At 63.1% G+C, this 14,065-nt stretch overlaps 1 protein-coding gene across 1 annotated transcript; it reads right to left on the bottom strand.

Moving 5' to 3' along the window:
• Positions 1-1,462: 1,462 nt before the first annotated feature.
• LOC308638078 (uncharacterized protein) lies at positions 1,463-13,445 on the bottom strand. The gene is made up of 5 exons (XM_081275083.1): positions 12,817-13,445; positions 10,731-10,860; positions 9,832-9,923; positions 3,906-4,071; positions 1,463-1,883 (listed from the first exon to the last, which is right to left on the bottom strand). Exons 2-5 carry the CDS (start codon positions 10,766-10,768, stop codon positions 1,832-1,834), a joined length of 348 nt encoding a protein of 115 aa, XP_081131209.1. The 5' UTR covers positions 10,769-10,860; positions 12,817-13,445; the 3' UTR covers positions 1,463-1,831.
• Positions 13,446-14,065: the final 620 nt, after the last annotated feature.

The raw sequence follows: 14,065 nt of genomic DNA on the forward strand, positions 1-14,065 counted from the left end.
TGGTCAGATTTGGGACAATCTGGACTGAGGGTCTCCCTGACCGTCGGCTTGTCTTCCACCATCCCGTCAACTGCAGCTTTCACCACTGTTCCCTCCTCTCCACCTGCAGGAGCCTCTGCCCTCGACTCAGCCAGGACAGCTCCCAGCTCCACTTCGCTGTGCACTCGGGGGGCTGTGGGCTGCGGTGAGGTGACCTGCGTGAGCCTCCCCAAATCCACCGCTCCTGTCTCCCCTCCCTCCATGGCATTGACCGTCTGCAGCAATCCCGAAACTTAGCTTTTCGTTTAACCCTTAATACACACAGAACTGCCCGCGTCCCTCTTCCCAGTGCCGTTCCGCGGCGATAAGTACACCCGTGTGGTCGCTTCTGCAGAACCCGCACGCTCCTAGCCCCTCTCCTCGCACCCCGAGACCAGGGGTGCCCCTCCTGGGAGAGCACACCAGTGTCCCAGCCCCTCAGTGCAGGCTCCTCAGGGTGCCCCCTGCTGAGTGCGGCTGCTGCGCAGGGGTGCCCGGGCCGAGGCTTGCTTTCAGCTGCCGAGGCAACACCTGCCATGCCGTTGCTGGTCCTGGCGCCACCCTGGTGATTTCTGAGCTTGGGTATCTGCAGAGTCTCTCCTCACCCTCCCCAGCCCACCTGAACGCAAGTTCCTGAGACGAGACGCTGTGCCTCCATCTCCTCGTCCCTGTGCCCCAGGGTCCAGCATGGAGCCTGGGGCACAGCCAGCACCCTCAGTGGGGACAGAGCTGGCTGCCGAGCCACCCTCGACTGTCCCCAGCAGCTGTTTCTTACCAGCTAGTCTGCCTGCCAGAGACGCAGGCCTGTGCCCAGCACACCCTCCAGGGACTCACCCAATTCCTCTCCCAGGCTGCACGTGGGCCGGGCCAAGGCGGAGCACAGCCAGGGCCCCTGAGGGTCGAAGTCCCTGCACAGCAGGTCCAGGCTGGTCAGATGCAGGTTGCAGGACAGGGCCGAGGACAGCATCTCCAGCGATGAGTGGTCAGTCTGCATGCCTCCAGCCTGCCACAGCAGGTGCCCAAGAAACAAGCCAGGATCAGTGCTGGGTCCTGCAGCGACCCGTGGATTTCACCTCCATGTCAAAGAAGCAGTGGGGTCTGCACCCCGTCTCTGGCTGGGCAGGTCCAGGAACGACCTGAAGTTTCCCAGTGCAGACATGTCCCCAGGAGACACTCCTGCCCCTGAGCTCCCCTCGAGGGCTGCTGGATGACTCAAATCACAGTTTGGGAAGAATGACGGGAGGCGGAGCAGAGCAGGAGCCAGGAGGCCGCGCACACCCGGCACAGGAGGACCTGCAGGACCCCACCGTTGCGGAGCACCTGGAGAGCGCATGGCCAGAGCTCAGCCGCAGGCAGTGGAAGGGCCAGGCTGGACCGTGTGGTCTCCCCAGGCTTTGAGGGTTGACCCCTGACAGCGGGGAGGCCGGAGAGCTGTGGCCTGAGGAGGAGTTCAGAGGCTCCACAGGCACGCGGCAGCGAGGCCCCTGCGGGTGGTGGGGAGGGCTGTGTGCTCACTTCAGATTTGGGGGTTCTACACTCATGCGATAGAGTGGGCTGGGCCCAGGGTCAGGTCTTGGGTTTGGTTCTGGAACAGTTATGAGGACAGAAAATGTCGTTGGGGAGGCTGAGCACAGAGGCACCGGTAGGGACAGCAGGCGCTTAGGTGGGACTGTGGGGCCTCTGCCACGGGCAGTCTGCAGAAGGGAGGCAGAGGTGCAGACCCCAGGCTCCCTGGCGGCACGTCCCATGCGTTCCTCACAAGGGGTGCCACGGGGGGGGGGGGGGGGGGCGTGTGGTTTCAGTCCCAGGAAGATCAAGGTAGGCCCAGAGGGTCATGGGAACGGAGTTGGTTGGAATGAATGTCACTGGAAGGGAAGACAGGAGCTGGAAATCTGATGCCGGGAAGGTAGGAAGTGACGTCCGTGACCCCCAAGTGCCCCTGCCACCAGCCCGCCTGTGCCTGTCACTCCAGAGCCTGTGGATCCTGGGTCTTGGGCGGTGGGCGTGGGGAGCATATCAGGTGGAGGCCACAGCCCAGAGGGGACCAATAAAGTGACAGGACATGGAACCAAAGGTGGCCCTGGAGAGGACCACGTGGTGGGGGGGTCCTGGAGAGGGCCACGTAGGATGACAGGGTGGCCTTGAGAGGGCCATGTAGGGTGGGCTGGGGTCCTGGAGAGGGCCACGTGGTGATGGGTCCTAGAAAGGGCCACATGGGGCAGGTAGGGTCCTGGGGAAGGCCACGTGGGGTGGCAGGGTGGCCTGGAGAGGGCCATGTGGGGCGGGCGGGGGTCCTGGAGAGGGCCATGTGGGGAGGGCGGTGGTCTTTGAGAGAGCCACGTGGGGCTGGTGGAGGTACTGGAGAGGGCCACATGGGTTGGGCGGGGGTCCTGGAGAGGGCCACGTGGGGCAGGTGGGGGTCCTGGGGAGGTCCACATGGGGCGGGTGGGGGTCCTGGGGAAGGCCTCGTGGGGTTGGGGGTTCCTGGGGAGGGCCACGTGGGGTGTGCGCGGGTCCTGGAGAGAGCCATGTGGGGTGGGTGGTGGTCTTTGAGAGGGTGACTTGGGGCGGGAGACCACGTGGGGCTGGTGGGGATCTGGGGAGGGCCACATGGGGCAGGGGGAGGTCTTGGGGAGGGCCAGGTGGGGGTCCTGGGGAGGGCCACGTGGGGTGGGGAGGTCCTGGGGAGGGCCTTATGTGGTGGGCAGGGGTCTTGGAGAGGGCCTTGTGGGGTGGGTGCAGGTCCTGGAGAGGGCCACGTGGGGCGGGTGGTGGTCTTTGAGAGGGTGAGTTGGGGTGGGAGACCACGTGGGGCTGGCGGGGGTCCTGGAGAGGGTGACGTGGGGCAGGGAGTCCTTGAGAAGGTCATGTGGGGCGTGCGGGGGTCCTGGGGAGGGCCACGTGGGGCGTGCGGAGGTCCTGGGGAGGGTGATGTGGGGCAGGGAGTCCTTGAGAGGGTCATGTGGAGCAGGGTGGAGGTCCTGGGGAGGGCCACATGGGACGTGCGGGGGTCCTTGGGAGGGCCACGTGGGGTGTGCGGAGGTCCTGGGGAGGGCCATGTGGGGCTGGCGGGGGTCCTGGAGACGGCCTCATGGGGTGGGCTCGTGTCCTGGTTGAGGGCCACTCAGCCTGCAATGCTGGTGCCCAGGTGGACCCCAGGGAGTAGAGCAGAGCCCCCGGGCAGCTCACAGGCTGTGGCCACGTCCCCTCGTGGTTCCCCAGCTTCCTTGGCACCTGGGGATGGCCCTGTGCCTGCCCCTCCCAGGCCCTGACACCGCATCCACCTGTCTGTGGGGCTGACTCTCCCGCATCCGCCTGTCTGCGGGGCTGACTCCCCCGCATCCGCCTGTCGTCTGTGGGGCTGACTCTCCCGCATCCGCCTGTCGTCTGTGGGGCTGACTCTCCCGCATCCGCCTGTCTGTGGGGCTGACTCTCCTGCATATCCCCAACTGATGGGATCAACACACGTGACCTTGTGTGTGTGGTCCCTTTCGCGTGGCGTGCTTCCAAGGTTCCCGTGGGCTGTGGCAGGTCCCAACATGGCTGAGCTGGGTCCCATGCACGATCCAGCGGAGTCCTAAAGAGCCCCATGACTGGCGCCCCCTGGGGTTGGGAGCCACTGCGGAGGTCGCTCCAGTGCTGACCGCCACACCAGGTCCACCAGCCCCCCCACTGCTCAGCACCCGGGCTGCCTGGGCACCTCCTTCCCAAGCCCTGCTGCCCCTCATCTCATCCACAGGACAGGCTGGACTTGAAGGCCAGGCCTGTCAGGCTGCACCGGTCCACCTGAGCCCCTCCTCCTCCACCTTGAGCACCTCTTCCTCCACACCTGGGCCCCCCCCAGCTTCCTCACAGGGCCCCCCTCCGAGGCCATCCCAGGAGCTCACCCCATCTCCTCAGCGAGCTGCCTGGCTACCACAGTCCCTCGCACAGCACTGTCACTGCACTGTCCCCCAAGACGTTGGTGGCAAGGTCCAAGCTCTGGAGTTGCCTGTGTGTGGAGGTCACACAGGACAGGTTCTTGCAGCTGGCCAGGGTGAGCTGGCAACCAACCTGCGGAGAGCAGAGGTGGCCATCTTGGGGACAGTGCCCAGGCGGGCTTAGAGACCCAGTGGGCTTCACTCACTCCCTGTGGCTGGGGGGCCATCTTTGGAAAAGGAAGTGAGGATGTCAGAGCTTGACTCTCCTGGAGGGGCCTGGCTCCTGGGGTCCCCAGCAGCGGGGTGGAGCGGCTGAGGAAGGACGGCAGGCGCATCTGAGTGGCGATGATGGATGGTCTGCACTGCACAGGCTGGGCTCATGAACCCCAGTGCTCCAAGATCAAACCCAGCTCTTACGAGATGCCACTAATGGCAACACCCTCCCCTGCTTGCGGGACAGGTTGGCCAACCCAGGTTCCCTGCAGACTACACGAAGCCACCTCAGGCCCCGGGGTACGGTGTACATGAAAGAAGTGACTTGTGTGTCGACTTGGGTCCCCGCCGCCACGTCTCCATCTACACACATTTCAAACTGTGGGGTAAACCCAAAGTCCAGGACACTCCTGGCTCAGGCACCTTGGGCAAGGGACATTTGACTTGCATCTTCAGCTTGGAAACCACAGTAGAGTGACCCCCAGGTCAGAAAGTCCTTGTGAAGCATGTGGCTCAAAACGGGGAGGGACTGAGCTATGAGGGCTCACATCTGAGGACCAGGGTGGAGGCTGTGCCTTACAATGACACTGAGGGCCCCTGATCCCCAGCAGTTAGTGCAAAATCCCCGTCTCCAGTCGACTGAGTGTGAAGTTCTATCCCATGCAGAAGTAGGGCTCAGGGGGCCGGTTGACACCAGTGGGGATCTGTACTGAGGGCACCCACAGGCTAGTAAGACAATCTCTCCAACTCCACTCACTAGTGGGAGGGCAGAGATTTCAAAATGGACCTGCTCTTTGGTCTACCAATTCTCTCTTTGTTCCTGAGAGACAATGCTATTAAGTGCTCATGACTGAGACAAAGGACCTAAGGGAAGTGCCCACCTGTAGGGGATTTTAAAGGCCACATCCACCATTGAGTGGAGTACTGTGTCATGCCTTCCCACACCCTCTCAAGGGTTTGACGTTCTAGCGCCTGCAGGCTGCGATGGTGGTGCCCTCTGAGGTCGGATCAAGGAGTGCGTTAGTCTGACGGCCAGGACCTGCAGCACAGGGCATCTGCACCCAACACATCTGCTTGCCATGGGGGAGACGAGCTCCTGTGGACCCCAGGAGCCCCGGCCAACCCTGCAGTGCGCACCCCAGCAGGGTCCTACGGGACCTGCACAGAAGCTTCACCCCTGTCCTCCACGGGGTTCTGCTGAGGCTCAGGAGTGTCACCACAGGTTGTGCGTGAGGACCAATGAGAGGAAGCCGCAGCCCGCCACGTCCAGGCCACATGGTCCAGTCTGTGGGACACCAGGGCAGGCAGGGAGGGTGGGGCCTGCTCCCCTCGGGAAGGGCCGCGCCTGGTCAGGAGGGCTGCGGAGCTCTGAGGATGGGCGGCCAGGGGCACTGGGCATGTGGGGCACCAGATTCTTCTCCTCTTGACCTTTCCTTTTACCCCGAGGACCAGCTTCCTGTGGCTGCCATTCGCGAGGGGCCACAACTTAGTTGCCTAGGACTCAGACCCACCACCTTATGGTGCTGGACGTCCATTCAGCACGGGGGGCCCCCTGGGCTGGGGCCGAGCGGGAAGCAGGGCCGTGTTCCACCGCCGGGCCCAGGGAGGAGCCGCTTCCCGCCGTGGCTGGTGACACATCCCTAGGATGTCCACCTGTGCTTCACTGCACCCTCCTTGTAAAGGCCCCGGGTTGCCCCTGGCCAGCCCCGTAATCCATGCAGGTGTCTCGATCCTCAACCTCAACCACGAAGTCCCTTTTGCCACGTGAGGGGGCCCATTCACAGGCCCCAGGGATAAGGCGTGGACAGCTGGGGGGCACCCCTCCAGCCGCCAGGCCCAGCACCGGAGTGCAGCCGGGAGCCTCGGGCTTGGAAGGCCACTGTACTTGAGGTCCTGTGCTTTGTTCCCCGTGGGGCTAGGGACTGAACCCAGAGCTGGGCCACCACTGAGCCACATCCCCAGCCATTGTCATTTCTGGTACTTTGACACAGGGTCTCCCTAAGTTGCTGAGGCATCTGTAGGGGTCCCGGGACCAGTCCTCATCCTGCAGATCCCGGGGACGCTTGTCTCAGGTCCCTTGGTGGCAGCATCCCCCACCCCACCCCAGCTCTGTGCTCTGGGAGGAAGCCGTGTGGCCACCCTCGGGCAGCAGGCAGACTCACATCGGCCTCACGAGCACAGACCAGCAGCCGGAGGGGGCCCGGCAGGCTCAGCCCTCGCCCCCAGCTGGTTTTGGGGCAGGCACAGGTGCATCAGGCTGCGGCTGCTGACGAGGGCCAAGGCCAGGAGTTGGCAGCCTGTGGCCTCATGGCCACAGGTGTCCAGCCTGCAGGACGTGTGCAGGACGAGGTGAGGGGTCTGTCCCTGGAGCACCTCCCTCATCCCGGTGAAGTTTCCTGTCCCTGTCCCCAGCACTGTGAGCCTGTGGGAACCCTGTCCGTGTGGCTTTAGGCTCCCACGGCGCCTGGCTTCGGCTGTTTGAAGAAGCTCTGCACCTGAAAGCCAGGGCCCACCAGAGCCCATGGCCGCTCTCCCAGGCCTGTGGCTAGGCGAGCGCCGTCCGCGTGCCGTGGGCCTGGCACAGGGGCCCTCGAGGACCACAGAGCTCTTCCTGTGAGGACGCCGCCTGGCGGCTTGGCCAGGGAGGAGGGCCCCTGGCTCCTACTGGGATCCTCTGGCCTCGAGAGGGTGATTTGTGCCGTCGTTCTCAACCTTGGCTGTGACTCTGGAGCTAGGTGACGTGCTCCAGCGACAGCCAGGGCACAGCCTGGAGACCAGCCAGGGGTCGGGTCCCTGCTTCGCTGCCTGACAGTGGCCCAGCTGCGGGCACACAGCTCTCCCTGCCCACCAGCAGCTCAGGGCAGGGTGCCCCGCAGGGCTGCTAGACCACACCTGGACCTGTCCTCCCCTTCCCCTGGGCAGAGGCAGAGGAGTCCCACCGGGATCGTGGCCACGCTCTGCGGGACCTGCCTCCTGTCTGACCCAGTTGGTGCCAGAACCCGGGTGCTCAGGGAGTCTGCCTCAGTCACTGGGGGCCAGTCCCCCAGCCGTGGAAGTCACCGCCTCCCGCTCTGCTTGGCTTCAAGGGTACATGGGGTTACTTGTCCAGGGCAGATTCCTGCCGCTGCCCAAACAGACTCAGAAGCAGGACTCCCTGGGTCCTCCTGACTGGGGCACTCCAGAAGGCCACCCTCCCATCTGTCCCCACCTTGGGTGGAGGGGGACAACCCATCGTGCAGAGGGCCTCAGCCCTGGGGAGGGGAGCCATCATGTCAGCTCCGTCAGGGGGCACTGTGAGGTCCCCAGGGCTGTGCAGAGTGGCTCGAGGCCCTCGTCCGCCCCCTGGTTCCCTGCCAGGCTGAGGGGTTTGAGGCTGGTGGCTGTGGCAAGCATCTGGGAGATGGGTGGGTAGCAGGCGGGGTCACCCCACAGGAGTCCAGCCTGCAGAGATAGGCGGCGTGATGGCCAGCTCTCGCTCACCTTGGACGCTGCTCCTGCACCTGCGCTGCCCGGCCCAGGTCTCACTCGGGTCTCCCAGGTCTTACTTCTTCAGAACAAGCTGGACGCACTGCCCGCCTCACCCACTGAGCTCCCCACACCCGGGGGCGTCCCTGTACGTCCACCTTCCTACTGAGAACGTCACCTCTGAGAGGCAGAGGCTGGCTCACCTGGCTCCCTGCTGCACCCAGCAGCCACAGGACTGTGTGGCCCACAGACAGCCCCCAGCATCTGCCAGAAGGCCCAACCCAGGACCCCAGGCCGAGTCTGATGGCAGGAAGTGCATCTAGCCTGTGGCTTGGCGTTCCATGCCAGGTCCACCGGGCACTCAACCACCCGCCTGGCAGGCAGCTGAACATCCTTGGAACCGCCCAGCTTACCCTCTGAAAACCAGGGATGGTGCCCGCCCCCTGAGCACGTGAGATGTGCGACCGACGCCAGCCATGGCCACCTGCTCATCACGCGTGGAGCGGGACCACACTGCGCAGCCTGCCTCGCAGCAGGTCTGTGGCTCGCAAGAGCCAGCGAAGGTGGTGACGGAGCTCTCTGACCCCTCCAGCAGCCCCTCTGTGCCAGCCCGGCCCTGGGTACCAAATGCCCCAGATGCAAAAGGATGTAATGCTCGCAGAGACCAGGTGGTCCCCCATGGACTGTCACCTGGAGGTGGCATGATACCCAACACGGCACGAATGCCACCCGGGGCTGTTGTGCCGTGTTCCTTAGAACAGCGATGAGAGAGGGAAGGGTCTGCCTGTTCTCAGTTTCCTCTAATGCTGCCAACAGCTCCAGGCCGAGGAGCCTGTGGGCGCCAACCGAGCTCAGTTCTGTGAACAGGATGTCTGCTCGGTGAAAGGACCCGCTCACAGGACTCCAAGCCCACCCTCCACAGCGTTGCCCACCTGCTGTCCACGTCATGTCCCGACAGCAGAGCCAGCCAAGCCTCCCCGCATCCTTCCACTAACCCTTGGGATATGACACGGGCCCCATGTCCATAGGCCTTGGGGATATAGCATCGAGGGAAACGGAGGTATCCTGCCTGTCGGAGCCACCAGGAACAAGCCCAGTGTGCCTCCGGGAAGCTGCCGTCCCTGCTCTAGGCTCTGAACAGCCCACCTCCTTCCTGTCTGGCAAGGTCCCCTGTTATCCCTTTGAACCCAAGGCCCCACCAGTGGAGGAGGGCATGGGGGGCTGGGGAGGAGAGTTGGCAGCTGCCTCCCCCCGGGAGCCACACACCGGGGGCCCTTCTCACCCTGAGGACGTCTCTGGCCAGCACGCTGTTGCACCGTGAAGGTGCAGGGCCCGAGTCGCAGGCCCAAGCCCACACGGCAGCGGCCCAACACCTGGTCTCTCATGGCCGCTGGGCATCGGTGACAGAGCCCGAAGCCGGGCCCAGGCTGCCCGTCGCAGAGGCCATGGGCGCAGCATCTTTGACCAAGCTACCCTGACCGACTCACAAGCTACGGTCATTGCCAGAAGCTGGACACCCCAAGACACCTCTGGTCAGGGAAACCTTAAGCTGACCACGGCATGGCCTGGCCACCTGCTGGCACTGAGCCACAGAGGAGCCCACCTGAGGGCCCAGGCTGGGAGGAAGCTGTGGTCTCGGGCCATGACTCCATGGTCCTATCTTACGGCAGCACCAACCCCAGAAGTGGACGGAGAGCACCAGGGGCCACCAGGCTCAGGGAGGCATGAGACCAGGAGCGGCGGTGCCGGGCGGCGTCCTGAGTGCAGGACGGCAGGGGTCTGGGCCGAGGAGGCTACAGGAGGGACTCGCGTGTGCCAGGGCCTCCTGGTGTTAATGGCTGTGGTGCGGTCACGTAGGCCGTGACCCCTGGAGGAGGGCAGCCACCTGGGCGCAGCCACCTCCTGCGATGGCCGTTTTCACCCTTGTGAAGCCTGCAGGTTGTCACTGCTGTGTCTGCAGCAGAGCCTGCTGTCATTGTGGCCATGCAGGTCGCTGCCAGCTAGCTTTCATGGTGCCACTGAGTGGCACCAAGACCTGCTTGGGGGGAGTCATCCGCAGCACCACCCACCCCAGCCTCCCCATCTTCCCAACTCTGCTTTTGAAACTTTCTGTAATTATTTCAGAATAAAAAGCAGAAGGACCAACGTGGAGCCAAGGCTCAGCTCAGAGCCCCCAGCAGGAGCTGGGCTGCCACAGGCCCCACAGGCCCTCCACCTCCGCCTCCCACAGAGCCGCCAGGTCCAGCGTCTGATGAGGAGCGTCCTTCGCGGGGCCGCAGGCCGGGCGCGCCCTCTGCACCTTTAAATCTGCAGAGCAGAGGGGACATGAGGTGCCAGACACTGACGGGCCTGGCCTCCTGGGTTTGCCTCCTCCCCTTCTCCTGTGCCGGCTCTCAAGTCGCCATTTAATTTTAAGACATACAGGAGCCCAGAGAGAGCACGGTCCAGGAGGAGAGGACCAGCATCCAACAGTGCTGGCTGGGGGCAGAGTGTGCAGGACAGACTCAGCCTGCTGAGCGCAGGGTGGAGCAGGGGAAGCAGCTCAGCCACGGGACGCCAGTGTGGGCCACGGGGATCAGGAGTCACGAGGATCAGTGTCACCACAGGAGCGTTCAGCGGACCCTGGGGGTGTGCGTGCTGCTCCACCACCGCTGGGCACCATGGTGCTCACGGAACACTGCTTGGGGGGAGGCCCAGGCTCCCAGGGAACAACACTTTGAGGGCAGAAGCCCCGGGGAAGTCCAGGCTGCGGGGTGTCAGGAGGAGGGATCACCCCTGATTCTGGAGCCAAACTCCTCAGCCCGGCTCAGAGGGAGGGATGGGGTGGAGGGGGAGGTCAGCAACCGCGACTTTGATGGCCCTCATCCTGGGGCTGCCTCCTGCCGACCATGAGCTCTCCTCCCGTTCTCCCCTCCCAACCGACTCCTACTCATCCTTCAAGAGCCAGAATAAGGGAGCAATCTGGTGGCACGGTTTCCAGTCACTCCCCGCCACCTTCCACAGCACGTATTCCATCGGCACACTGGGGTCACGGCTGGGCCTTCCCTCGGGGTGCGGGGAGACCATGACAGTCCTGGGAGGAGACGCTCTTGTACCCGGGCTGGGCAGCCTTACATCAGGCCGGCCACTTCAGCTGGATGCAGTGTCTTCATGGCCCGTTTATTCAGGATGCTGCTTCCCAGGTTGACCTGCTGCAGGTTCCGGTGAGTTCCCAGGACTCGTCCACGGGGGCTTCTACAGCAGCCTGTCGGAGACACAGATGTGAGGGACGGACCTGGACACCAGCAGCCCTGGGACAATGGGCAGCCAGACCGCAGGTTACGGCAAGAGGGCCCTTCAGACCCGCCTCGTGCATTGCGGACAGGCTCCCCCAGACGCTTCCTGGGCATTTCCACGCCTGTCGGGGAGCAGGAGGGTGGGTAGGAGCTGCCACGTGAGCTCAAACCACATTCCTGCTCAAGTTCTAGGTCCCCCAAGAGATGCTGCAGCCACCGTGGAAACAGCGTGGCCATCCCACAAGAAACAGAGACCACCAGGGCACGACACAGCCATCTCACTTCTGTGCACACACCCCAGAGATCTGAAGTCAGGACCCGGAAGAGCTATTTGCACCACAGCCCGGACCTGGGAGCAACCTGTTGTCCATCAGCCGAGACATGGAGAAAGATGTGGTCTCTACACACAATGGGGTTTTATTCTGCCTTAAAAAAGAAGTTTCCATTTCCAACAACAGATGCATCCAGAGGATATTGATCTAAGAGGAGCAAACCGGTCACAGAAGGACAACCACCATGTGACTTCTGAGGTGGGGGACCCAGGGTGTGAACTCGGAAGCAGCTAGAGGCAGGGCGGCCAGGGCCTCTGAAGGAGGGTGATGGAGTCACAGTTCCGGGTCCGAGACTCGGTCCCAGAGACCCGCAGCAGAGCCAGCATCAGCGATATCGATTCTCTTGTGAAACAGTGGCCACCTGCTCATGGTGGCCACCTCACCACGGGGCTGACCTCTCCAGGGCACTGCCCAATCTTACCAGGGTGCCTCAAGGGATAAATAAAAAAGCTAACAGTCAATCTGAAGGACAGCATGGGAAGTGGGTGACCCAGGCCCAGAGGGACGAGCAGCGACCTCGCAGGAATCTGAACACGTCCCATGATCATGGGCTGGGTGGCGGCTGCTGGAGCCTGGTGGGCAGGGCAGACGCCGGCCAAGGGACAACAGCTCGGTGAGGAGGAACAGGTTCCAGTGATCACTGGTACAACGTGGCGACCGTAGTTCATATTTATCTTACAGCTGCTTGAATGGTGGCTTAAGATGTCCTCCCACACAGAAATCCTCCCCCGGGGAGAGGATGGATTTGCTAATTACCTTGATTAACTGCTTTCAGTACCTGCATCAGATCACAGTGTACCCCTCAAACATGCAGCCGTCTGTCACCTGCAAATAGAACTGGAAGCATGTGGCAGTGCTGAGCGGCACACACGGTGTGGCCGCGAGGACCAGGTGTGAGCAGAGCCAGCTCAGCACACCCTGGAACATATTCCCAGCTTCTCGGCAGGAAAGTGCCCAGGCCCGGGCTCCCCTGGCCGCGGAAGGGCAGAGCAAGGCATCAGGCCAGGTGCCTTTTCTCCTGCCCCAGTGCGAGCTCCTCCAGCAGAGCAGTCGAAGCTGATCATCCCCACCCCGTGCAGCTGCCGGGTCAGGCCTGGCTGTTCCCAAGCACTGACCTAGGTCCCTCTGTGTGTGAATCTGCTGCCGTCCAAGGGGTTGGAGCTACTTCCCCATGCTGTCATTGCCACAGAGCTTATTAGAGGCAGAGCTAAAATTCAAAACCAGTCTTCTCTGCTGAATTAAGCCAGCCCTTGGTCAGCACTGATGATATTACCCCCCCAATATCTGTGCGCTCGACAAGTACCCAGACAGTTGGCTGTCTGCACCATCTCATGACAGCCAGATTGGCTGACGCCATCAAGTCTTTTTTGCAGATGTGGAGATGGGCTCAGGTAGTCGGGAACATCCCTGAGTTCACAGACGGGGAAGTAGTACACCTGGGTTTAGACAGAGACTGGGCTTCTATGTGGGTCACGGGAGGATGGGCAACTGGATGGACAGGTGAGCGCCACGGAGCATATATGGTAAGTCCATCCACTAGGACCACGTGAATATAAGCAAGTCGCAGTGGAAGAAGATCAAAGGTCCACTTACCTCCTCAGTCTCGTGCATGTCAAGAGTGCAACAGGCACACGTGGCTGGTGGCCGCCATATGGGTCAAGGTGTCATTGAACATTTCCATCATTGCAGAAAATTCTACTAGCACAGCACTAGAGGGCGGCGCAGCGTGTGAGTCACAAGGATCCAACTGATAGACAGCTTTGGAAAACACCACAGCCCCTGGGTTCCAGGCCCAGATCCACCCCCTCAACGTGGGCCAGTGTGGTCCAGGAGCTTATCCACGGTTGGCCAGATTCAGTCCAGTCATCTTAGCCAGGGGTCTGGGTGATTTGTCCTACAAGGATCATGTGGGCCCTGCCATTTCTGGAACCAGGTCAAACCCCAGCCCCAGAACAAAACCGCAGGAGACGCTCGCCTGGGGGGACCCCGGGGCACCCTTCGGCAAGCTGGCTCCTGGAGAAGGTCTCTGACGCCCACTCGGATCTCCCGCAGACGCTGGCAGTGCTGAGGCCGGAGGAGGAGGCCACGAGGTCCTCCCTCTGCTGGTGGGAAGCCACACTTCCTGTAAGCTGCTCAACGGCGAGCAGGCAGACTCCATCCCAAGGCTCCAGCAGGCAGTGGAAGGAGTCCAGCACGTCCTGGGGTGGCCGTGGCGGCCTGCAGGGCCAGCAGAGTTCACTGCCAGGGACACCGGGCAGCCCGGAAGGTCCTCCGGCGCCCTCAGCATGTCCTGGCTCACGAGTCTGAACCAGAACCGTTTCATCCAGAGCAGCAGGAGCCCGGGACGTCTGCTGAAGCTCCCTCAGCCCCACTCCCTCTCCAGCCCTTCCAGGAGGTAGGACGGGGCGGCGCAGAACTCCTGCAGGCCAGGGTGCAGGAAGGGGCGATTGCTCTCCTGCAGTCCTCCTGGAGGGGGACGTCCAGGTGAAACAGGGCAAACAGCGCGGCCTCCCTCAGCCCAGGCACCTGCAGGTTGTCCTCGTAGAACCTGGAGCCTGTGGTGCACGCGCCCTCGGCCGCCATCCCACACAAGCCCTGCAGAGTCACCCTCTCCCCCGGGTTGAGGGAGCCTGGTGGCAGGCACGTCTCGGAGGCCTGAGCTGGCGGAACATGAAGGCGGCACACAGGGGCCAAGCCCCTCCCCAGCTGCAGGGCCATGCCGAGCAGTGGGCACACCGTGGACACCTGGCGCTGGCCCAAGCCAGTGACTGCCCACCACCGAGCGCGAGAGCTGGGTCTGGTAAGGGTCATCTATGATGCGCTCGAGGAGCAGCCAGGTCCT

Source organism: Spermophilus citellus (genome assembly GCF_964194105.1).
Source record: "Spermophilus citellus genome assembly, chromosome: 18".
In the NCBI taxonomy this organism is placed as follows: domain Eukaryota; kingdom Metazoa; phylum Chordata; class Mammalia; order Rodentia; family Sciuridae; genus Spermophilus; species Spermophilus citellus.

Coding starts and splice junctions, on each gene's coding strand:
- LOC308638078 (XM_081275083.1), bottom strand. CDS start 10,768: ATGAAGACACTGCATCCAGCTGAAGTGGCCGGCCTGAT. Junction 9,924..10,730: donor GCTGAAGTGGCCGGCCTGAT/GTAAGGCTGCCC, acceptor TCTGCTCTGCAG/ATTTAAAGGTGCAGAGGGCG. Junction 4,072..9,831: donor CGGCTCTGTGGGAGGCGGAG/GTGGAGGGCCTG, acceptor TGCTCTCCGCAG/GTTGGTTGCCAGCTCACCCT.